This window comes from Kogia breviceps, chromosome 3, assembly GCF_026419965.1.
Source record: "Kogia breviceps isolate mKogBre1 chromosome 3, mKogBre1 haplotype 1, whole genome shotgun sequence".
NCBI lineage: Eukaryota > Metazoa > Chordata > Mammalia > Artiodactyla > Physeteridae > Kogia > Kogia breviceps.
In genome coordinates this window covers 155,008,625-155,032,127 of record NC_081312.1, presented here as the reverse complement: position 1 = coordinate 155,032,127, position 23,503 = coordinate 155,008,625, and the positions used below count along the sequence as shown (strand labels likewise).

At 43.5% G+C, this 23,503-nt stretch overlaps 1 protein-coding gene across 8 annotated transcripts in view; it reads left to right on the top strand.

The window, feature by feature from the left end:
• ARNT2 (aryl hydrocarbon receptor nuclear translocator 2) overlaps positions 1-23,503 on the top strand; it is a 202,780-nt gene that overhangs the window by 138,977 nt on the left and 40,300 nt on the right. For all 8 annotated transcript variants that reach the window (XM_059059151.2, XM_067030049.1, XM_067030048.1 and 5 more), the window contains exons 9-11: positions 12,600-12,676; positions 14,776-14,910; positions 17,438-17,512. In XM_059059151.2, coding sequence (XP_058915134.1) covers positions 12,600-12,676; positions 14,776-14,910; positions 17,438-17,512 — 287 coding nt within the window. The remainder of the gene's footprint in view (positions 1-12,599; positions 12,677-14,775; positions 14,911-17,437; positions 17,513-23,503) is intronic.

Sequence of the window (23,503 nt, the reverse complement as noted above, 5' to 3'; positions counted from 1 at the left end):
TGGGATTTCTTTTAAATGAAAAAATTAATTCTGAAATTCATACGGTCAAATAAATATAAAAGTAACTAATAAAATTTTGATTAACAGAGTACTGGGGAGTAATTGCCTTACCACATGTGAAAATATTTTTTAAAGCCTAAATAATTAAGATGTGATCAATGAATTTTATAAATCCAATTACTGAACAAATATAAAAGACCTAAAACAGACCCAAGTATCTTTAGAAATATGTGTGATGAAAGATGCATTTTCAGTTAGAAAGGAAAAAATTAGTACATAGTTTGAGGACAACTGACTGATCATTTGGAAAACCATGAAATACAGCATATCAAAAATAAGTTTCAGATTTATTAAAGGTAAATATGAAACTATAAAGTACTGTATGAAAATATGGGTGAATATTTTACATAATCTTAGGCTAAAGGTTGTGCTTTTCAAAGAATGACCCCCAAAGGCAAAAACCACAGAGCAAAAACTGACAGTTTTGATTATCTATACTTGAATCATACTCTCTGTAGAAATAAACAAAGAAAACACTTTAAAGAAAAAAAATAGAGAAAGTAACTTATATGAGACCCATATATATTCTTTTTTTTTTTGGCTGCGTTGTGTCTTCGTTGCTGCCCGCGGGGCTTTCTCTAGTTTCGGTGATCAGGGGCTACTCTTCGTTGTGGTGCATGGGCTTTTCATTGCGGTGGTTTCTCTTATTACGGTGCAGGGGCTCTAGGCGCGCAGACTTAACTAGTTGTGGCACATGGGCTCAGTAGTTGTGGCTCGTGAGCTCTAGAGCATAGGCTCAGTAGTTGTGGTGCACGGGCTTGGTTGCTCTGCAGCAGGGCTCGAACCCGTGTCCCCTGCGTTGGCAGGTGGATTCTTAACCACTGCACCACCAGGGAAGTCCTATATTCTTAATATATAACAAGAGTTTTTAAATCAATGAGGAAAAAAACCCGCAAACAAAACTTTTATACGGCAAAAATCACATACAGGCTGTCCATAAAAGAACAAATGGAAAACAAATACATGTTCAAAGAAAATCAGAGAGAATCAAATACAACTAATAATAAAGTACCATTTATACTCTTTGAGCTGGCAATTTCACTCCAAGGATTTTTATGCTAAAGAAATCACTGGCACGCTCCAAGATTTTGTCTAGAAGGATGCAAGTAATTGTCTTTCTTGTATGTGTGAAAAACTGGGGAAAAACTAAATGCATTTAGTATCAGAGAGATTGGGTTAAACAAATCACAGCACTTCCATACAAAGGAAAAATGAAAACACAAAAATGTTTCAACACAGTGAAAGATTTTCTCCGTAAGCTGGAAAGTTTCCAAAGTAGATTATAAAACAATATAAGAAAAAAAAAAAAAGACATTTTATTATACACATAGTAAAGGACATAAGGATATTAACATAATTAAGGTTAATTTTTAATGTTTGTCCTTTTATTTATCTATACTTTTCTAAATTTGCTCCAAAAAGACTGGATGGAAATATACCAAGACATCACTTTTGATATTCTTGTGGTAGGTCTTATGAGTGGCTTTTTTACTCCCCTTATTTCTACCCCCCCTTTTTTTCAAAATCTTGTTTATGTACCAGCTTCATTGAGATATAATCCACATATCATAAAGTGTACAATTTGAAGTGTACAATTCAATGGTTTAGGGTATGTTCACGTAGTTTTGCAACTATCGTTAGAAATAATTTTAGAATATGTTCGGGCTTCCCTGGTGGCGCAGTGGTTGAGAATCCACCTGCGATGCAGGGCACACAGGTTCGTGCCCCGGTCCGGGAAGATCCCACATGCCGCGGAGCGGCTGGGCCCGTGAGCCATGGCCGCTGAGCCTGCGCGTCCGGAGCCTGTGCTCCGCAACGGGAGAGGCCACAACAGTGAGAGGCCCGCGTATCGCAAAAAAAAAAAAAAAAAAAAAAAAAAAAAAACTTTAGAATATGTTCATTACCCTAGAAAGAAACTCCATACCCATTAGCAGCTATGCCCTGTTTCCCCCCCAATTCTAGGCAACCACTAATCTACTGTCTGTATCTGTGGACTTGCCTATTCTGGACGTTTCATATAAACCGACCCATGTAATATGTGACTTTTTGTGACTGGCTGCTTTCACTCAGCATGATGTTGTTAAGGCTTATCCATGTTGTAGCAGGTGTCAGTATTTCCTTTTTGTTGCCAAATAATATTCCAGTGCCTTGGTGTGCCACGTTCTGTTTACCTATTCATCAGTTAACAGGCATTAGGATTGTTTCCACTTTGGGGCTGTTGTGAATATTGCTGCTGTGAACATTCATGTACACGTGATTGTGTGGACGTTATGTTTTCATTTCTCTTGGGTGCATTCCTAGGAGTGGAATTTCTGGGTCGTATGGCAGCTCAGTGTTTAACCTCATGAGGAAATGACAGGCTGTTTTCCAAACCGACTGTACTGTTTTACATTTCCACCAGCGGTATATGAGGGTTCCAATTTCTCCACATCCTCAACAACACTTGTTATTGCATTTTTTTTATTAGAGTCATCCTGGTGGGTATGAAGTGGTATCTCATTATGGTTTCGATTTGCATTTCCCTGATGACTAATGATGTTGAGTATCTTTTCACGTGCTTACTGGCCATTTATACTTTCTTGAGAGTAATGTTCAGGTCCTTTGCCCTTTTGTTAATTGGGGATATTTGTCTTTTTATTGTTGAGTACTGAAAGTCAAAACCACTTTAAAAGATCATCTGTAACTTGAGAGTATTACCCAAGCAACGCTTGGAAAATAGAGAAAATCCGAATATCTGGATGATAATCTGGAGATTGCACATCACTGCCCTGTCAGAGGCATTTCATCAGAAAGCATGTGAGGGCTTGATCCCGAATCCTTTCCACCTGCCAGTGCCAGAGCCTGCCCCTTCCTTCCTGTGGTCATCCGCAGCCACCTCCAGACACCCTGGTAGTCTGAGCAATGATGATCACAGCTTTCTTGGCAGTTGGGTCCCTACAGCTGCTCGTGGGACTGTGTCAGAACTGCCTTTACAAATGTTTGTCTCCACTGTGTTAGATGCCAACCCTTTCATGGGAAAACTGAATCCGATGTCTTAAGGAGAACCTTCAGACAGGCACATAAATAAATTCCTTTAAGGAAGTTTGGGTTTACTGAAGATTTCTGGAAATTTCGCAAACACATACATGGAGCTCATTTACAACTAAAGATTACTTGCCCACGTGAAGGCCAAAACTATTTCTTTAATAAGTCGCAACTTTCCACCTCATTTGTGCAAAGCCAAGGGATTATTTTAACATAATCATAGTTGGTGGATTAAAATGCCTTCTTACAAATGAGCCTGTTTATACACTTAAAGTACTTGTAGCTTGGGCCCCCATCAGCTCTCTTCCTCTACACGTCTAGACTGATGCACCTTCTAATTGAGGCACCTTATTTTATTTTATTGATAAAACCACCACTATTTTATTTATACTCGCAGCTTCTGTGGGCCAGGGGTTGACACAGGGTGCAGTAAGGATGACCCATCTCTGCTTCTCAGTGTCGGGGACCCCTTGTCTAAAAGCCACACAGTGTCACTTCCACTGTATTTTATTGGTCAAAGTAGTCACAAGGGAATCTAACTTCAACTCTTGATGGAAGGTACGTAAAGAGCATTTGTGGCTATTTTTCAAAAATCTGCGAAAATTCTCAATCAACACTGGTGGGATGAAGAACGAATCAACAAATGGATTGTGATAGCTCTAGGCAGATGGTCTCAAGTATCAGCCAATGAGAGCCTCATCCTGCCTGATTCCTCCGAAGGATAGAACAGAAAAACATGGTTTCTTCATGCTGTCCTCTCTGCTTCCTGTTCTGGCCGATGGTATTGCACCCCTCATCCTAAGTGTGGCAAAGATGCATCTGTGCCCACTGCCCACAGATGTACCTGCTACCAGCAGTTGGGGAGTGAGGTCAGGGAAGTGAGAAAGAAGCTGACATTTGGGCCTTGGGCTGGGGACTCCACGCATCCTCTCATTCAAGCCTCACAACATGAGGTGAGCTATTTCATACCCATTTCAGACAAGGAAGCAGAGGATAGAAGAGGCTGGGTCACTCTAACAGACACCGCTGGTACCCTACGGCACTGCAGCCTCAGCTGCATGCAGCAGGCCAGCTCAGACTCACCTCAGGCTGACAGCATCCCATGTCAAGATGTGGTGTCTGGGACTTGCCTGGTGGCACAGAGGATAAGACTCCCAACGCAGGGAGCCCGGGTTTGATCCCTCGTCAGGGAACTAGATCCCACATGCATGCCGCAACTAAGGAGCCTGCATGCCGCAACTAAGGAGCCCGCCTGCTGCAACTAAGGAGCCCGCCTGCCACAACTAAGACCCGTCACAACCAAATAAATAAATATATATATTTAAAAACAAAAACAAAAACGATGTGGTGTCTTTCTCCTCTGCACCAAGGACTCCGCTGCAAGGTTCACAGTTGGCCCAGTTGTAGGCAAAGCCCAGAGTGTGGAGGCACTTCCCTGATCTTGGTTTTCCTTCCTTTTCTCTTTCACTCTCCTCACTGGCTCGGCCCTCCTTTCTTGGACTCACCTCCCATGTAAACTATCTGCACTAAAGTCCTGTCTCAGGCTCTGCTTTGGGTTGACCAAGATACCCACTTGTCCATTTTCAGGAAAAACTAGGATTTGAAAAACTCGGATCTGAACTTGGTTTAGACCACAGAACCTGAGGAGTGGTGTGAGTCAAGTGGCCCCTCAAGACTTTTTCCACTGTCAGCCAAATTCAGTGGAAGAAGAGTTGGGCGTGGGGAGAGGGTGAGGATAAAAGAGTGGATGGGACCGTTGCTTACAGTCACTGTTTCTCCTGCAGCCCTCTCTTGAATAAGACTGTTTATCAAGATGGGCATGAACAAATCAGTGAAGGAGGACATGAATCAGTGCATTCAGTCTTCTAACACTTTTCTTCCTTCTCAAGTAATTTCTGGAACTGCAGTCAATGACAGTAGTTGCCGTACCACTCATGAGCATTGTAGCACGTAGAGGCCTCTCCCAAGGTGGATGTAGAGGCATCACACGGACCTCAGTTTTAATGCAGGCTAAGATGGAGCTTAGCCAGTGTGGCTCCAGGACCCTGACTCCTGTGTCATATATTGTCAGTGGCCTATACCATGCTAGAGAACTTTCCATGAAGTGAAACTGAAGAATATGGATACTACCCCCAAGAGGGTGTAAAAACCATCTGAGACACAAATAAGCTTCAACTTAGATCTTTAGTATTTCTTCTAAGCAGCATATGGTTGGGTCTTGCTTTTTTATCCAATCTGATAAACTTAGCCTTTTAATTGGGGCATTTAGACCATTTATATTTAATGTGATTATTGTGATGGTTCATTTATGTATCGTTTTCTATGTTCCTATTTGTCCTTTGTTCCCCTTTTTCTCTTTTCCTGCCTTCTTTTGGAATTTTTTTATGATTTCATTGTATCTCCTTTTTTGAATTATTATCTGTAATTGTTTTGGTATCTTAATGGTTGCTGTAGTGCTTATAATATACATCTTAATTTATCAGAGTCTATCTTCGAGCAATATTATACCAATTCACGTACAGTATAACAATCTCACAATAGCGTGCATACATTTTTTCCCCTCCTGGCTTTTACGTTACTGATGTATTTCATAGGAAAATAATCTTAGGAATTCCTTGGTGGTTGGGTTCAATCCCTGGTCAGGAAACTAAGATCCTGCATGCCATGTGATGTGGCAAAAAAAAAGAAAAAAAAAATACACATTTACTCATGGTTACCGTTTCCAGTGGTTTTCATTCCTTTGTGTAGATTCATATTTTCATGTGGTATTATTTCTCTTGTGGCATAAAGATGATTTTAACATTCTAATAATGATGGTGTGCTGGTGCTGAACTATTTCAGCTTTTGTATGTCTGAAAAAGTCTTTATTTCACCTTTATTTTTGAAAGTTATTTTCGCTTGATATAAAATGCTAAGTAGACAGGTTTTTTTTTCAATACTTTAAAATATTATCTTCTTATATTGTTTCTGACAAGAAATCAGCTGTCATATTTATCTTTGTTCCTTTGTATGTAAACATGTCTCTTTTTTTTCCCACTCTGGATTCTTTGAAGACTTTCTCTTTTTTTTCTTTTTAATTAATTAATTAATTATTTTTTGGCTGTGTTGGGTCTTCATTGCTGCACATGGGCTTTCTCTAGTTGCAGCGAGCAGGGACTACTCTTCATTGCAGTGTGGGGGCTTGTCATTGCGGTGGCTTCTCTTGTTGCGGAGCATGGGCTCTAGGCGCATGGGCTTCAGTAGTTATGGCTCGCAGGCTCTAGAGCGCAGGCTCAGTAGTTGCGGTGCATGGGCTTAGTTGCTCCATGGCATGTGGGATCTTCCCCGACCAGGGCTTGAACGCGTGTCCCCTGCATTGGCAGGCGGATTCCTAACCCCTGCACCACTAGGGAAGTCCTGAAGACTTTCTCTTCATCACTGGTTTTGAAACATTTATGATGTGCCCTGGGGTAATTTTCACATTTCTCGTGATTGGGGTTTATCACCATGCACTTGCAGGAAAAATTAATTTCCAAATTTAATTTAAAAGTGCTGGTTTCACTTGAGAATGTCCTTGATGAAGAAGTAAAAATATTAATAATATTATTATATTAAAGTCTGAAATTGTCAGTACGTATAAAGTGACTTCTGCTGCATACCAAAGCATGCTGGTTGTGTCAAAGAAAAGAGCTTGTGCAGTTGTTTGAGTTGTGAGCTGAACTAGCTGCTTTTTTCACAAACACCATTTTTTTACTTGAAAGAATGACAACAAACTATGGTTATTAAACTTGTGTGTTTGGCAGATATTTTTCTTAAAAAGTTAAAATGAGCCTGTCACGTCAAGGAAAACAGTTGATAGTATTTGTTGTCAGTGATAAAATTCAAACTTTTTAGTGAAAATTTGAATTTTGGAAAAGTTGTCGGCACCTGATGCGATACATGGTGAAATTAACAAGTGTAATTTTTTTATATTGTTTAATGTAATGTATCAACATTTAGAAGATCTGTGTAATTTGGGAAACCAATATTTTCCAAACAACCAGTACATGATGTTCAAAATCATGTGTGGGTAAAAGATGCAGTCAAAGTTTTAGACCAACCTATTTTCATGTAACAGAGTATGAAAAATACATTGATATAGTCAGTGAATCACATTTCAATTAACCTTTAAGAAACTATCACTTGTCAAGGTTTAGGAAAATATCAAAGAAGAATATCAATAGTTACCTTAAAAAACTTCTCTCCCCTCCAACTAGCCTCCATGTGAGGCTATATTTTCTTCATATTCCTCAAGTAAAACAACATATTGTAATAGACTTTATGCACAGCAGATAATAGAATACAGCTATCTACTATGAAGCAAGACATTAAAGAGATTTTCAAAAATGCCAAACAGTAATTCAGAGATAATTTTTTAGGTATCTTATTTAGCGGAGAAACCCTTGAGACATTTCCACTAAGATCAGAAACCAGGCAAGAAACCCCACTATCTCTATTACTAGTCAACATTGTAATAGAGATATTAGCCCATGTAATTAAACAAGAGAAATCAGAGGCAAAAACTGTGTAAAGAAGAAGGAAAACGATCTCTATTTTAAATTATATGATAATATACCTACAAAAGCCCAGTGAATCAATAATAAAACTAACTGAAGCAATAATTCAGTGAAGTAACACAATACAAAGTTAATATACAAAAGTCAGTAGTCTTTGTATACATAAACAATACACAAAAGGCATAAGGGTAGAGAAAGCCCCATTTATAATAACAAGAAGGAAAGTTAAATACTTAGGATGGGGGGAGTAGGAAGACCCTGAGCTCACCTCCTCCCATGGGCACACCAAAGTTACAACTATTTACAGAACAATTACCAATGAGAAAAACCTGAAGACTAGCAGAAAAGATTTTCCACAACTAAAGAGATAAAGAAGGAACTACAGTAAGATGGGTGGGAGGGGCAAACATGCCATGTAGTCAAGACCCACATCCCCAGGGAGGTGACCCACAGAAGGATAATCACAATTGCAGAAATTCTCCCCAAAGAGTGAGGGGTCCAAGCCCCACATCGGACTCCCTGGACTGAGAGTCCTGCATCAGGAAGACAAGGCCCCAGACATCTGGCATTGAAGGCCAGCAAGGCTTGCGTACATATATGTAATGGTGTTGGGAAAATGGACAGCACATGCAAAAGGATCAAACTGGACTACTTTCTCACACCATACCAAAAAAAAAAAAAATCAAGATGGATTAAAGACTTAAATGTAAGACCTGAACCCATAAAACTCTGTGAACTAAATATACTATGCTCTTTGACATCCATCTTAGCAATTTTTTTTTGGATATGTCTCCTTAGGCTAGGGAAACAAAAGCAAAAATAAACAAATGGGACTACATCAAACTAAAAAGCTTTTGCACAGAGAAGGAAACTAGCATTAAAATGAAAAGGCAGTCTACTGAATGGGAGAAGATATTTACAAATGATATATCTGATAAGGGGTTAATATCTAAAATATACAAAGAACTCATACAACTCAGCATCAAAAAAACAAACAACCCAATTAAAAAATGGGCAGAGGATCTGAATAGACATTTTTCTAAAGACTACAGATGGCCAACAGACACATGAAAAGATGCTCAACCTCACTAATCATCAGGGAAATGCAAATCAAAACCACAATGAGATAATCACCTCACACCTGTCAGAATAGCTATTATCAAAAAGACAACAAATAATAAGTGTTGGCAAGGATGTGGAGAAGAGAACCCTCGTGCACTGTTAGTGGTAATGTAAATTCGTGCAGCCACTGTGGAAACAAAATGGAGGTTCCTCAACAAATTAAATGTAGAACTACCATCTGATTCAGCAGTTCCACTTCTGGGCATTTTTCCAAAGAAAACAAAACTACTAATTCAGAAAGACATATGCACCCTTATGTTCATTGCAGCATTATTCACAGTGGCCAAGATATGGAAGCAACCTAAGTGTCCATTGATAGATGACTGGATAAAAAAGATGTGGTATATATACACAACTAAATATTACTCAGCCATAAACAAAAAAAATGAAATCTTGCCATTTGTGACAGCTTGGTTGGACCTAGAGCGTATTATATCCATACTAAGTGAAATAAGTCAGGCAGAAAAAGACAAATACTATATGATTTCACTTATATGTGGAATCCACAAAACAAGACAAACAAATGAAAAAGATAAAACAGAAACAGACTCATAGATACAGAGGATAAACGAATGCCAGAGGGGAGGGTGTTGGGAGAGAGTGAAATAGGTGAAGAGAATTAAGAGGTACAAACTTCCAGTTATCAAATAAATAAGTAACAGGGATGTAACGTACAGCATAGGAAATGTAACACCTTTTAAGGTGACAGATTGTAACTAGACTTATTGTGGTGATCATTTTATAAAAATATCAAGTCAGGGCTTCCCTGGTGGCACAGTGGTTGAGAGTCCGCCTGCCGATGCAGGGGACACGGGTTTGTGCCCCGGTCCGGGAAGATCCCACATGCCGCGGAGCGGCTGGGCCCGTGAGCCATGGCCGCTGAGCCTGTGCGTCTGGAGGCTGTGCTCCGCAACGGGAGAGGCCACAACACTGGGAGGCCCGCGTACCAGAAAAAAAAAAAAAAAAAAAAAATCAAGTCACTGTGTTGTACACCTGAAACTAATATGTCAATTACACTTAAATTTTTTAAAAAATTTAAGTACTTAGGAATTTTCCTACGTATACAACGTACAAGTATATATGAGGAAATTTTTAATACAGTTCTGGAAGACACAAAAGCAGGCATACAAATGGAAAACATCCCCTATTCTTGAGTAGGAGAATTCAACATTATGAAGATGTCAGTTCTCCTGAAGTTGATTTATAAATTTAATGCAGCCCTAATAAAAATAACAGCAAGCTATTTATGGAGTTAAATAAGTTGATACTAAGTTCATGTGAAAAAATAAATGTCCAAGAATAGGCAAGAAAACAATGAAAAAGAAAAACTACAAGAGAGGAATAGCCCTGCCAGATACTAAAACATACAATAAATCCTCTGTAATTAAAATCGTGTGGTACTAATGCTTGATGGACAATTGGCCTGTGGAATAGAAGAGAAAGCCCAGTATTAGACCCAAATACATATTAGAATTTATAGTATGATAAAGTTTGCATCTCAAATCACTGCATTTTTAATAAATGTTAGTGGGACAACTGGATAGCCATTTAGAAAAAGATAAAGTTAAATCCAATATATCTCACACCCCTACACAAGAATAGCTCCAAATGGATCAGGGATCTAAACGTAAAAAAGGAAACCATAAAATATCAGAGGAAAACGTGGCTGACTTTCTGTTTAACCTGGGTGTAGGAAATGGCTTTTCTAATTATGACTCAGTTACTAGAGGTAATAGATTGATAAATTTGACTACATAAAAATTATAAATTTTTTCACTCATCGTAAGGGAAGTCAAAAGACAAAGAACCACCCGGGAGAACATATTCACAACATAAACCACAAAGGCTTAATATGCCTGATATACGAAGAACTCCTGAAAATTGAGGTGCAAAGGATCAAAATCCCAATGGAAAAATGGGGAGGGGACTTCCCTGGTGGCGCAGTGGTTAAGAATCCGCCTGCCAATGCAGGGGGCACGGGTTCGAGCCCTGGTCCAGGAAGATCCCACGTGCTGCAGAGCAACTGAGCCCGTGAGCCACAACTACCGAGCCCTCGTGCTACACTGAAGCACGTGCGCCTAGAGCCCGTGCTCTGCACCAAGAGAAGCCAGCACAATGAGAAACCTGCACACCTCAATGAAGAGTAGCCCCTGCTCGCCACAACTAGAGAAAGCCCAGGCGCAGCAATGAAGACCCAGCTCAGCAAAAAATAAAATATATAAATTTTTTTAAAAAAGAAAACCTTTTAAGAAAAATGGGGAAGGTACACAAATAGACAATTCACTAAAAGATAAGATACAAAAATGATCCTCAAACATATGAAATGATGTGCAAACTCACTCATAATTAGAGAAATGCAAATTAAGCCAGCACTGAAAGACCATTTCTAACCTATCCAACTGACCAAAATTAAATCATATGACAGCATATTCTGTTGGCCAAGACTGGGGAAAAGGGCCTCTCATAGCTTGTTGGTGAGAATGCACATTGGTACACTCCTTCTGGAGGGGAATTTGGCAACACCTAACAAAACTACATACGTATAGACTTACCTTGCAACCTAGAAATCCCACTTCTAGGGTAGGTGTATCTTCTGGGTGTATCTACACCTCCAATTCTTAAGAAAATGTGTGTGCACAAGGTTCTTCTCTGCAGCCTTGTTTGTAGTTACAAAGTATTGGAAACACCTAAATGTTCATACATAAGAGAGTGGTAGGATTCAACCTTGGTTACTGTACATAATGCAGCAATTTGCAATTCTGAAAAAAGAATAAGGAAGAGCTCTATGAATAATTATGGAGTGACTTTCAGGACATACTGTGAAGTGAAATAAACAAAGCCCCAAAGAGCATCTACACTGCAGTGCCCTTCATAGAAGAGGAGACAGATGCTTATTTGTGCAAAAGAAATACAGCGAAGGATAAAGCAGAAACCGAAGGGGCTGGTTACCTCTGGCGGTGGGGGGGGAGGCAGAGGGGAGTGTGAAAAGGGTGGTGAGGAGGAGGAGGGAGTGACATTTCTCTGGCCCTTACAGCTAGAGTCGTGTTAACAACCCCTTCACAGTCGGTAGTGATGGGCTGTCACTGTGCCTGTGTGATTCTATCACCGGGAACCTTCGGTCTGACCTAGTGCAAAAATACTTATGTTCAGTGTTCTGCAGTATAAAAGGGAATTTTCTACTTAACAGCTCTTGTCTAGGAGATATCAGAGCAGAATGCTTGTTTCACTACAACAGTTCTAACCACCAACAACGAGAATTGTTTTAACCCATTCCTTCCTATCCAGAGCACTGGTTTTTAGCACTTAATCATTATTCCCATCACCAGTTTCTCCTTTCTATCCCTCGAAAACCCTGACTTTACATCAGAAGGGTGAACGCTGGTTATGTTCTCTTGCCTGGCAAGTTAGTCATTTTGGTTTTGGTGAGTTCTATTTTTGGTTTTGGTTTTGGTTTATGATTCTGCCTCTGATGGTCTTTGATTTTTGGCAACAGATAGTGAAATATTTACATAATTTGAAGTGCCCGTATACACTTCTTATCGAAATTTCTCTTATAACCAAGTGTTTTAGCCACGTTTTGCAAATGTAGAGATGAATAATTTGTTTCATCTTCCTTAAATTCCTCCGCATCATCCACAGATGCAGATGATAGCGTACCATGGAATTATCCAGAGACATCGGACAGAGAGAGGAGCAGGAAATGAGCAAGGGATGGTTAATTCATTGGCTAGCTTCCCAGACCCTGCAGGGTCAACAGGATGGATCTGTATCTTTGTGTAAATAAAATCATGGACACTTTGACCCCCTTTCGCTTCATCTTGGACATGTCGTTGATGACTCTGGCATTTCTCATTTCAGGAATGACTATACCTGAAGAAGATGCCGACGTGGGACAAAGCAGTAAATATTGTCTTGTGGCAATTGGAAGACTCCAGGTAAGAAAAGGCTCACAGCCTTTTTGATCTCCAGGGAAGGCTTATTGTTGCAAAGAGCAAGAGCCTGTAGGTTTGGATGCCTTTTTCGACCACCTGTGTCCTCAGTATTGTTGGGCTCTGTGTCTCGCCCTCTGGGAGAAGGATGAGGCTGAATCTGGGAGAAGAAGGGGGGCAGGGACTTTGAGCTGTAAGTAGCAGAAGCAGGCTGTCCTTGCTTCACCGACGGCCTGAGTCAGGCCGTCCCCATGTGTGGGCCGCTTACTGCAAAGTTGAGCTCTGCTCACATCACACCCGAATCTTTAAAATTCTTTTCATTGAAGTATAGTTGATTTACAATATCGTGTTGGTTTCAGGTGTACAGCAAAGTGATTCAGAGATATAGAGAAAGATAAATAGAAATATAGATAGATAAACAGATAGATAGACACATAGATACATAGATTGACGCATAGGCACTTAGATAGATATTGGGTTGGCCAAAACGTTCGTTCGGGTTTTTCGGAAAAGCCCGAACGAACGTTTTAGCCAACCCACTGCATAGACAGATATATCTTTTTCAGATTCTTTTCCATTATAGGTTATGACAAGATACTGAATATAGTTCCCGGTGCTACACAGTAGGACCTTGTTGTTTCACACTCCTGTTTAATCCCCTTACATGTTGCCCCATGGTCTGCAGGATAAAGCACTCACTCATCTTACAACCCCACCTCCTCCCTCCCCCCTCATGCCCTGTTCCCAAAACACAGCATGCCCCTTCCACAAGCCCACTGTGCATTTCCCCACCGTTGCAGGTGTCCACGGGCTGTTCCTTCTGCCTGGTATTTCCTTGTTTCCCGCCTTCTCCTTTTACAACTCCTTCTCCTGTTGTTTACTTCCTATTTCCTCATCCTTCAAGATCCCGTGAAATGACTCCTGTATCTGCTTAGTCAAAATGAATCATCCCCTCCTCCCTACACAGATTTCTATGTCAGTTATGATTCTTCACTTTCTGTTTTCATATAGTTAGCTGAGGGCAGTCCCCTTCCCTGCAAGCTCCTCGAGGGCAAAAAATGTGTCTTTTTAATCTTTTGAGAATTAGATATGCTGAATAATGTATATAAAGTCCACTGGCTTCATGCCTGGCACACACAGTAGCCACTCAGTCTTCCTCCTTGTGGCATCGGGGGCCTTCTCTGTACTGATGAAGGGGCCATGACAGATGTAGTTCAGAGGACACTGACCTTTCACATCCCTGGTTTTCTAGGTCTTACCATTTTCAGACAGATGAATAAGCTATTCCATTCACATGTGATAAGCATTGGTTATTCCTTGCAAATGGGGAAGAAAGAATACTTGGGTAAATACAGTTCACAAATACAGACTTTCCAAATATTTTGACCAGTTCCTTAGACTCATTTCCCATCCTTAGTAACGGGAAGGTGGGGGAAGGGAAGGGTATTAACATTTCTGTGCCAGGGTTTGACCTGCAGTGTCTCTCTGAACCTCACAACCACCCTATGAGATTACAGCTTCCTCATTCCCAGGGACTGATAAGGAAACTGGGGCTCAGAAATGTAAAGAAAGTGGTCCACTCTTCTGGTTAGTCCAGGGTGTGGCCAAGGCAGATTGAAACATTTTAGACTCATTGTACTCATGACCTGGAGGGATCTGTGAAATTAAATCCACATGGGGGTCTTCCCTGGTGGCGCAGTGGTTAAGAATCCGCCTGCCAATGCAGGGGACACGGGTTCGAGCCCTGGTCCGGGAAGATCCCACATGCCGCGGAGCAACTAAGCCCGCGCGCCACAACTACTGAACCTGCGCTCTACAGCCCGCGAGCCACAACTGTTGAGCCCACATGCCACAGCTACTGAAGCCCGTGTGCCTAGAGCCTGTGCTCTGCAACAAGAGAAGCCACAGTAATAAGCCTGCGCACTGCAACAAAGAGTAGCCCCGGCTCACCGCAACTAGAGAGCCCGCACGCGGCAACAAAAACCCAACGCAGCCAAACATAAACAAATAAATAAATAAATAATTTAAAAAAAAAATCCACATGGATTGTTCCCATTCTCTAACTCAGTCTCCATCACCACCTTCCTGTGGATTTCTCCATCCAGGTGACCAGCTCTCCTGTGTGCATGGACATGAGCGGGATGTCGGTGCCAACGGAATTCTTATCCCGGCATAACTCTGACGGGATCATCACATTTGTGGACCCAAGATGCATCAGTGTGATTGGCTACCAACCCCAGGTAGGTGGTTTTGAGCTCGTGGCAGTCAGCTAGAGATTTAGTTTTACTTAAAATGCACCTACTTCATTTGTTCGAGATATTGTACATCACAATATAGGGAAACACCGGATAAAAATCCATCTTCCTACCTGGGTACAGTAATGTCCTTCCAAAGCAAAAAAGAACATTGTAGGGCTTCCCTGGTGGCGCAGTGGTTGAGAGTCCGCCTGCCGATGCAGGGGACACAGGTTCGTGCCCCGGTCTGGGAAGATCCCACATGCCGCAGAGCGGCTGGGCCCGTGAGCCATGGCCGCTGAGCCTGCGCATCCGGAGCCTGTGCTCCGCAATGGGAGGGGCCACAGCAGTGAGAGGCCCGTGTACCACAAAAAAAGAACATTGTATGCCACTGCACTGCTTAAAATTAACTCTCCATTTTTTGTCCTAACCATTTCCTTTAATCTAGCTGATTTTTCTCAAACTAGAGTTAAGATGCTCTATGAAAAAGAGGCTCTCTGATCAATTAAGTTTGATTGACATCAAAAGGGAAATCTCCTTAGAAACTTTAAAAGTATTTTAGTGTGAAAGATGCTGAAAAATCTTAAAGATGTTCTATTAATTTTGTCTAACTGCTTGTTTCTCAAATGTATTTGGAACCTCTTTTTACAGGGGGCACATTTTCAAGGCCTTTTTTTAAAAAAGTCCGTGAGACGCACAGAAGTCATGAGAAACACCAAAAGACAGGAGAGATTGTTCCAAATTAAGATAAACCAAAGAGATAAAATAATAATATGTAATGTAAGAGCCTTAATTGGGTCCTCAGCCTGAAGACTTATAAAGGACATTTGGGAGGAAATGTTAATATGTATGGAATAATGGGTGATTTTATCACATAACTATTGATTTTTTTTTTAGGCATTGTATGGTATATTTTGGATTTGTGAGATGGTGTCATTTTTATGAGATACATATTTCAGGGAGAAGTGTCATGATTTCTGCTAATGATTTTCAAATGATTCAACAAAAAAATTTAAAATATATGTGTATATGAAAGATATTTCTATATATTTTATGTTTCACTTATATATTTATGTTTACATATATATGAAAGAGAAAAATGCAAATGTGGCAAAATATTGACAATTGATGAATCAAGCTAAGCGACACACAGGTGTTTATTATACCACCCTTTCAACTTTTCTGTAGATTTAAATTTTCAAAATAAAAAGCATTTGAACAAAAAAGAAAGAAAAAAAGGAACAAAGTTTGGGATATGTTGATATGGGTATCTTAATTATATATATATTTTTTATAAATTTGTTTATTTTATTTATTTTATTTTTGGCTGCGTTGGGTCTTTGTTGCTGCACGCGGGCTTTCTCTAGTTGCGGCGAGCGGGGGCTACTCTTTGTTGCAGCGCGCGGGCTCATTGCAGTGGCTTCTCTTGTTGCAGAGCACAGGCTCTAGGCATGTGGGCTTCAGTAGTTGTGGCACACAGGCTCAGTAGTTATGGCTCACAGGCTTAGTTGCTCCGTGGCATGTGGGATCTTTCCGGACCAGGGCTCAAACCCGTGTCCCCTGCATTGGCAGGCGGATTCTTAACCAGTGAGCCACCAGGGAAGCCCACATATATATTTTAGAACAGACCAAATTGAAATATTGGAACTGTTCATATAATTCTACATCTCTAGGTTGATGCAAACTTCAGATTTTGGATTGGAATGATGGGGAAAATTAATCTGTTTCCAAAATCACCATAACCTCTGATGGCCCTGTTTCCAGTCAGATCCGTTTATCCACCGGCACCTTCCATGGGCATCTAGATGCTTTTTGGCACACAAATAAGACTTCCTTTCCACTGTCATTGTCAGCTCCCACTGAGGCCATTTGCTGATTTGGGTTCTGATCGGTGACTTAGTTTAAATCCTTTGCCATTTAAGGCACTTCCAACCGGACCACTTTCCTACAACGCATTTGCCTTTTGACGGTTTATCTTTTTATAGTTGGTTTCACTGCAACACACTTTTGTTTGGGGTTAATGCTGGGTCCTTTGAATAAAACATAGAGGAGCAAAGGTAGGTAGTAAACAGGCTTTTAGCAAGTACAGTTATTTTATGATAACAGCATTTCTCCAGACGCGAGAGAGCTGCAGTTTCCCCATTTAAACAATTCCAGTTTTCATAGGCAACACATCTGTCCTCCTGCTATCATTTGCATTCTTTTTGTTTATTAAAATATGTTTATTACAGTTTGCCTGTGCAGTTTGCCTCTCCAAGGCAAACAAAAATAAAATTGCATTTTGAAGCTGCTGCTCTAATACCTTAGCAAAATTAGAAGTCGGTATTGAACATGCCGAAAGGACTGAGGATAGCGTGCCAGACGCCAGCTCCACGATTGCTCAAAGAGAAAATTTGCGTCCACTTTTTTTCCCCTAACGATGGTGTGAGCTAAAGGGTTGAAGGGGGTATATGTGAACGCTCTTGTCTAACCGTGAGTTATTAAAAAGTGAAACGTGGGATTGGAGATTATTAAAGCTTGTCTCTTTATTTAGGATCTTCTAGGAAAGGACATTTTGGAATTCTGCCACTCTGAGGATCAGAGCCATCTGCGGGAGAGCTTTCAGCAGGTACCACCAGTGCTCATTTACAGCTGATGTAGAAGCCGCGTACACACGGATGTAGTCCTTCGATGTGCCAGGCGGGCCAGCAGGGTCCCACCGAAGGCATCAGTCAGGGCCACTGCCGTGAAGGAGCTCGCAGCCCAGGGGGGACAGCAGACCCTCAGGAAGGAGTTTCTGTTCATGGGAAAAGAGCACAGGAGGGAGAGGTTGACAGTGCAGGGAAGAGGCCGGAACAGTCTCCGAGGGGAGGCAGCAATTGGGATGGGTCTTAAGAGATGAGCAGAGAAGAAATGACATTCTAGACTGAGGGGCCAGCACCTGAGATGCAAAAGAGCATGGCTTTGGGGGAGAGTTATGAGTAGTTCCCCACGGCTGGAGTGACACTGGCCGGCTTGTGGGGAGGAGGTGGGCAGTGGTCAAAGATGAGGCCGGTGAGGCCAGATTCTGAAGGGCCTCATGTGCCATTGGCGAGGCGCTTAAATTCTCTCCTGAGTCATTTAAGTGCGGATTCCCTTGAGGATTTGAAGAGGAGCGGTGTTTTTGGAAAACAGGTTTGGCAGCCCAGGTATGCAGAAAGAGACGAGGGTACGAAATAACTGGAACAAAAGACAAATTGGGAGCCTGCTTCAGTTGCCCGGGTGAGAGGGGGTGCGACCTGAATTGGGGTAGGAGCCACAGAGGAGGCGGTTGTGGGGTTAGTGATGCTGTGGGTAGAGACAGTGAAGGGGAGAGATGGATCGAGGATGGCCGTGAGGGTCTGAGAGGAAGGCCACACTACTGACCGCATCCCGAGCATCATGATGATCGGCTGCTGTTCATTGAGCACCTACTATGTGCCAGGCGCTATGGAAATCCCTTTCGCACACACTGCTTTCCTGAATCTTCATGACAGTCACAGGAGATGGGCATTGCTATCTTCGTGCTACCGGTGAGTCCAGTGAAGCTCAGTGAAGGAAGAGCACCTGAGGGTCAGTGAGAGGACCAGGCTTCGCACTGAGGACCTGCCACCTCCTGAGCCCGGGGCCACCTGGGAGGAGAGAGAGAGAGAGAGAGAGCCAGTTTCTCAAAGGGCTCCGGCCACTCGCTTCAGCCCCCGCAAAGAAAAGGACAGGCAATGTTAACGGCAGAGAGGCCTTCAAATGACTTTTTTTTTTTTTTTTTTTTTTTTTTTTTTGCGGTACGCGGGCCTCTCACTGTTGTGGCCTCTCCCGTTGTGCAGCACAGGCTCCGGATGCGCAGGCTCAGCGGCCATGGCTCACGGGCCCAGCTGCTCCGCGGCATGTGGGATCTTCCCGGTCCGGGGCACGAACCCGTGTCCCCTGCATCGGCAGGCGGACTCTCAACCACTGCGCCACCAGGGAAGCCCTAAATGACTTTTTAAGAGGGAATAATGGTTTGTCGTTCATCTGAGAGAGTAAGTCCTTGACATTCTGCTTTACAAGTGTTTCAGAATGAGGGCCTCCGACAGCCTAGCTCTCCTATTAAAGGCCTGGATATGTCTGCATAAATAGATCTAGTGCTCCGATCACACGCCGCGTGTGCACACAGATCGCGTAACCCCTCCTGCGCCCTGCGCGCTCCGCTCTGTTCTTCCCAAATGTCACCAGCTCCTGGTTTTCTTTCCACCTGTCAGACTGCTCTGTCATCCCTCTTCTGCCTGCGTCTGCAAGCCATGATGCCCTAGGGCTCCGTTACTGACCTCTCTCCTTCTCTCTAATATCCCCCAGGCGATTTTTTTTTCATTAAAAAAAAAAAATGTTACTGGAGTAGAGTTGATTTACAATGTTGTGTTAGTTTCAGGTATACAACAAAGTGAGTCAGTTATACATAGACATGTATCCATTCTTTTTCAGATTCTTTTCCTATATAGGTTATTACAGAATACTGAGTAGAGTTCCATGTGCTCTACAGTAGGTTCTTGTTGGTTATCTGTATTATATGCAGTAGTGTGCGTATGTTAATCCCAGGCTCCTAATTTATCCCTCCCCCCCAGTGTTTCCCCTTTAGTCACCATAAGTTTGTTTTCAAAATCTGTGAGTCTGTTTCTGTTTTGTAAATAAGACAAATACCATATGATACCACTCATAGGCAGAATCTAATTTTTTTTAATGATATAAATGAACTTATTTACCAAACCGAAACAAACTCTCCCAGGCGATTTTATCCACTGGATGACTTCAGTCCAGACCATCGCCTGCGGATATATAGGCACCTACCCCACCCTTGCACTCAAATGCCCATTAACCTTCAAACATAGAATGCTCGATTCTCTTCTCACAGCCCACAATCTCCCTTACACCACTGTCTTTCTGGTTGCAAAGGCCAGAAACCAAGAAACAGTTTTCACTCCTCCCTTGATCTCCCTCCACACATCAGCCCATCGAGTGCTCCTGTTACACCTCAAGAGACACCCATAACCCGCCCCCTTCTCCCTCTCTTCACTCCTACTGACCTTGTCTAGGCCAACCGTCCGTATCTCACATTTTGACTTTTGCAACAGCTTCCTGGCTGGTCTCCCTGCTTTTACTCTTGTCCCATGGCCAAGCCATTCTGAAAACGTAAATTCGATTTTGCCACATCTTTACCTAAAAAGTGCCGATGGCTTTCCCGTGCACCTAGAAGCAGGTCCAAGCCCCTTACTCACCACGGCTGCAGGAACCTCGCCCTGCATGTCTCATCCGCACGTGTTCACTACACATGGGCCACCCTGGCCTTCTTTGGGTTCCTTGAACACATGATGCTTTCTCCCACCTCAGGGCCTTTGCACGTGTCTCCTCTGACCCGCACTCTTCACGTGACTGACACCTCTTATCTTTTAGGTTTTAACTCCTGTCACCTCAGAGACCCCATCAGTGACTACCCTAGCTGAGAAAGATCCCCTAACCTCCTTCTCAGTCCTTCATTTTTCCTCCACAGCAACTATTCCAGTTTTCAATTGTTTTCTTTGTCCATTGATTTCCTTTTTTTTTTTTTTTCTGTCTCCTCTACTAAAACATAAGCTCCCTGTGGGCACGCTCCACATCTGGGCTTTTCACCATCATCTCCACCACTGACTATGGCCTTTGCACGTGGATGCTCTTAATAAAGTAGTCTAAATGGATCATCACCCACAGCAGGTGACTTTCAGTTTGGAAAAAATGTGAAATCAGAATGGTTAAACATTCAATAAACACTGCTATAGTATATCTCTTATGCCATCTTTGCTAAATAAGTGGAAATTATTATAAACTGCGTGGTCTAGCATCGTCCTCTTTGGACTGGGCAGGCTTCATTTTCATATGGAAATGAAGCTCTAACAGTGATGGGACCCCCCCCCCATCACTGTTGGTAACCAGCCAGACCCTTTGTCATACATTATCCTGTATGAGCCTCAGCCCTTCACAGTATATTATCATCCGCACGTTTTTGCAGTGGAAACCAGGACTCAGAGAGGTTCAGTCACCTGCCCCGAATCACACAGCAAGGCAATAACAGAGCTAGGGCTGGAGCCTGCCTCCTTCCAAAGCATCCACCCCCATCACCAAAGCCCCACACCGGCCTCACCGTCTGACAGCACCCCTGATATTTTAAAAGAAAAAGAAGGAATTTAACATCGATCCCACCCTGGTATCTGGCTTAAGTAACCCTCACTCTGAGAGCAGCTACCTCATTCCTCAGGCAGGAGGCAAAGCCGAAGCAGCCAAGCCCTAGAGCCGCAGCCAGGGCAGGTCACAGGGCTCAGTGGGCAGCAGGCAACAGCCACAAGGACATCCTGGAGAGCGCCAGGCCTGGGCCCCTCGCTTGTGTTCTTTGGGTTCTAGCCACCAGTGGTCGGGGTGAGGGACAAATGTTGATAAAGGGAAGTGGCTTGTTTTTGCAAAAGCACGGAGGAGGCTATGTCAGTTCGGAGTCAGCCCCTGAACTCTGGATTTAAACAAAAGTATCTGAATGGCCCTGACGTGAGACCTTAGAGTGGGATCGAGTTTGTGAGGAGTTTTGAGGTTGGTTTGTGAGGTTGCCTGGGAATCCTGAGTTCGCTCTGGTGTCTGCTCTTGGATTCCCTCTCTGGATCCCAGCTGACCTAGAAGTCAGAGGAAAGAGTGGAACTCAGTGGGATTTAAGACAGGTTCCTTCTTCTCTCTGCTCAGGTGCCTTCAGTGGTGACGGTGGTAGTCGTGGTGGTGGTGATGAGTAAAGCTGTTTTCAGGAAGAGCTGGCCTAGGCTGGGTTTATGCCTGGCCTTTGTGATCTAGGACACTAGCATCGCACCTGAATAAGGTGCAGTTGAACATACCAGGCTGGTCTCCAGGCCTGCACTGTGATACCCACGCTGCCTTAACGTGCCTAGTCCCATCCCCCATTGCACCTCAGGTCTCCCCGCCCCCAAACATCTGCTCACACTGTGCCTTCTGCCAGGAGAGCCCTCCCCAGAAGGCACAGCGTGTTCACTTGCCAACTTTTCACCCAAACCCATCTCCCTCCAGGAACCCCTTCTGGATCCTGAGAAAGGCTGTCTCCTCGACTTGCTGGTAACCCGTGGCACCTGATCTTGATCTCAGGTGGCTTGAAGCAGGGCTTCTGGTTCCCGGCCAGAGATTGAGATCAGGTCGCGGCAGTGAAAGCACCAAATCCTAGCCACTAGACCGGTGGCCAGTGACAAGGCCCTGGCCCTTCAACTTTGCAGAAAAGAATCCCACAAAGACAGAAAGCAGTGAGACAAGTAAAATGTTCATTAGGAGGAAAAAGAGTATGTGTGGATAGACACACAGGTGGGCTCAGAGAGAGAATCACTTATAGGGGGCATTTCTTCCCGTTTCCTTTGTCCAGTCATCTTGCTTTGCCTGGTTCTGAGTCCGTATTTGATTTATCTCAGGGTCCTCCCCTGTGTGCGTGCATCTCTTAGCCAAGGTGGATTCTAGTGAAGAGGCCTACGGGGAGGTTGACATCACCTACTACAGCGTGGCTCCCCTTTCCTTTTTGACCTCCAAGGAGCCTTTCTGCACGTGTGTAGTCAAGAAGGTCTCCTTGCCTTTGCGGGTGAGGAATATGTGGTCTTTTATCTCTCATCTGGGCAGGGCCCAGCTCCTTTCTCGCTCCTGCTGCCTTGGAGTGTCTGCCCACAGCGGGGACCAGCTGCTCAGCCTGGGGCCCATCTATCTCCTGCCTCAGTCTTATGTTTCTGTAGTGGTATTTGCTCTCTCTGAGTTACAGTTACCCAGGCACCTGCCCTGCCTGTGCTAGGTGAGAAGCTCTTTGGGGACAAGTGTTCTGTCTCAGCTATAGCGATTCAAGAAAAGGCAAGGGGCACAGGGTCAGGTAGACCTGGGATCCCATCCTGTCTCTGCCCCTCCTCAGTCATAAGGCTTTGGCAGGATAGTTAACTCCTTTGAGGCTCAGTTTCCAGCTACACAAAATAGTGCTGTGAGGACGGCGTGAGGTAACATGCCCAAGATGCTTGCACGTCGGCCCCGAGGCGGGTGCAGGGCTGCGCTCCCTCCTTCGGCTCTTTAGCCACAGCTCCAAGGGCTGAGCTTGCACACGGGCCGTGCCTTGGGAGTGTTTGTTACATGGAGTTAAAAAATTTCACACCATCTCAGGCATCCTGGAGATGGCTGAAAAGGAATCTCCTTTTCAGGAAACATGAAAAGGCTCCGTCCACGAGCTTCAGAGTGTGGAAGACGTGGTCTCACGACGGGGGCGCTGCCTGGGTCCCGCGTGCTTTGTGCAGACTCAGAGGACCCCTCAGAATATCGACCTGAGGGGCACGTGGCCTTGACCTCTGGCCAGCTTCCTGTTGGGGCTGCAGGCCGGCTGGCAGGCACCCCCGAGCGCCTGGCCTGGCCTCGCCCCATGGCTTTGCTTCCTCACGTGAGGTGTCAGGAAGGGTCTCCCCTCCTTGCGCTTTTGGTCTGGTTTCTGTATCACGTGGAATTTCGCACCAGGGAGCCCAGCACCCTCGGGTTTCATCTCATCCTGCTCCCCAGGGCTGACGCAGAAAGAGGATGGCTGCCCCGGTTG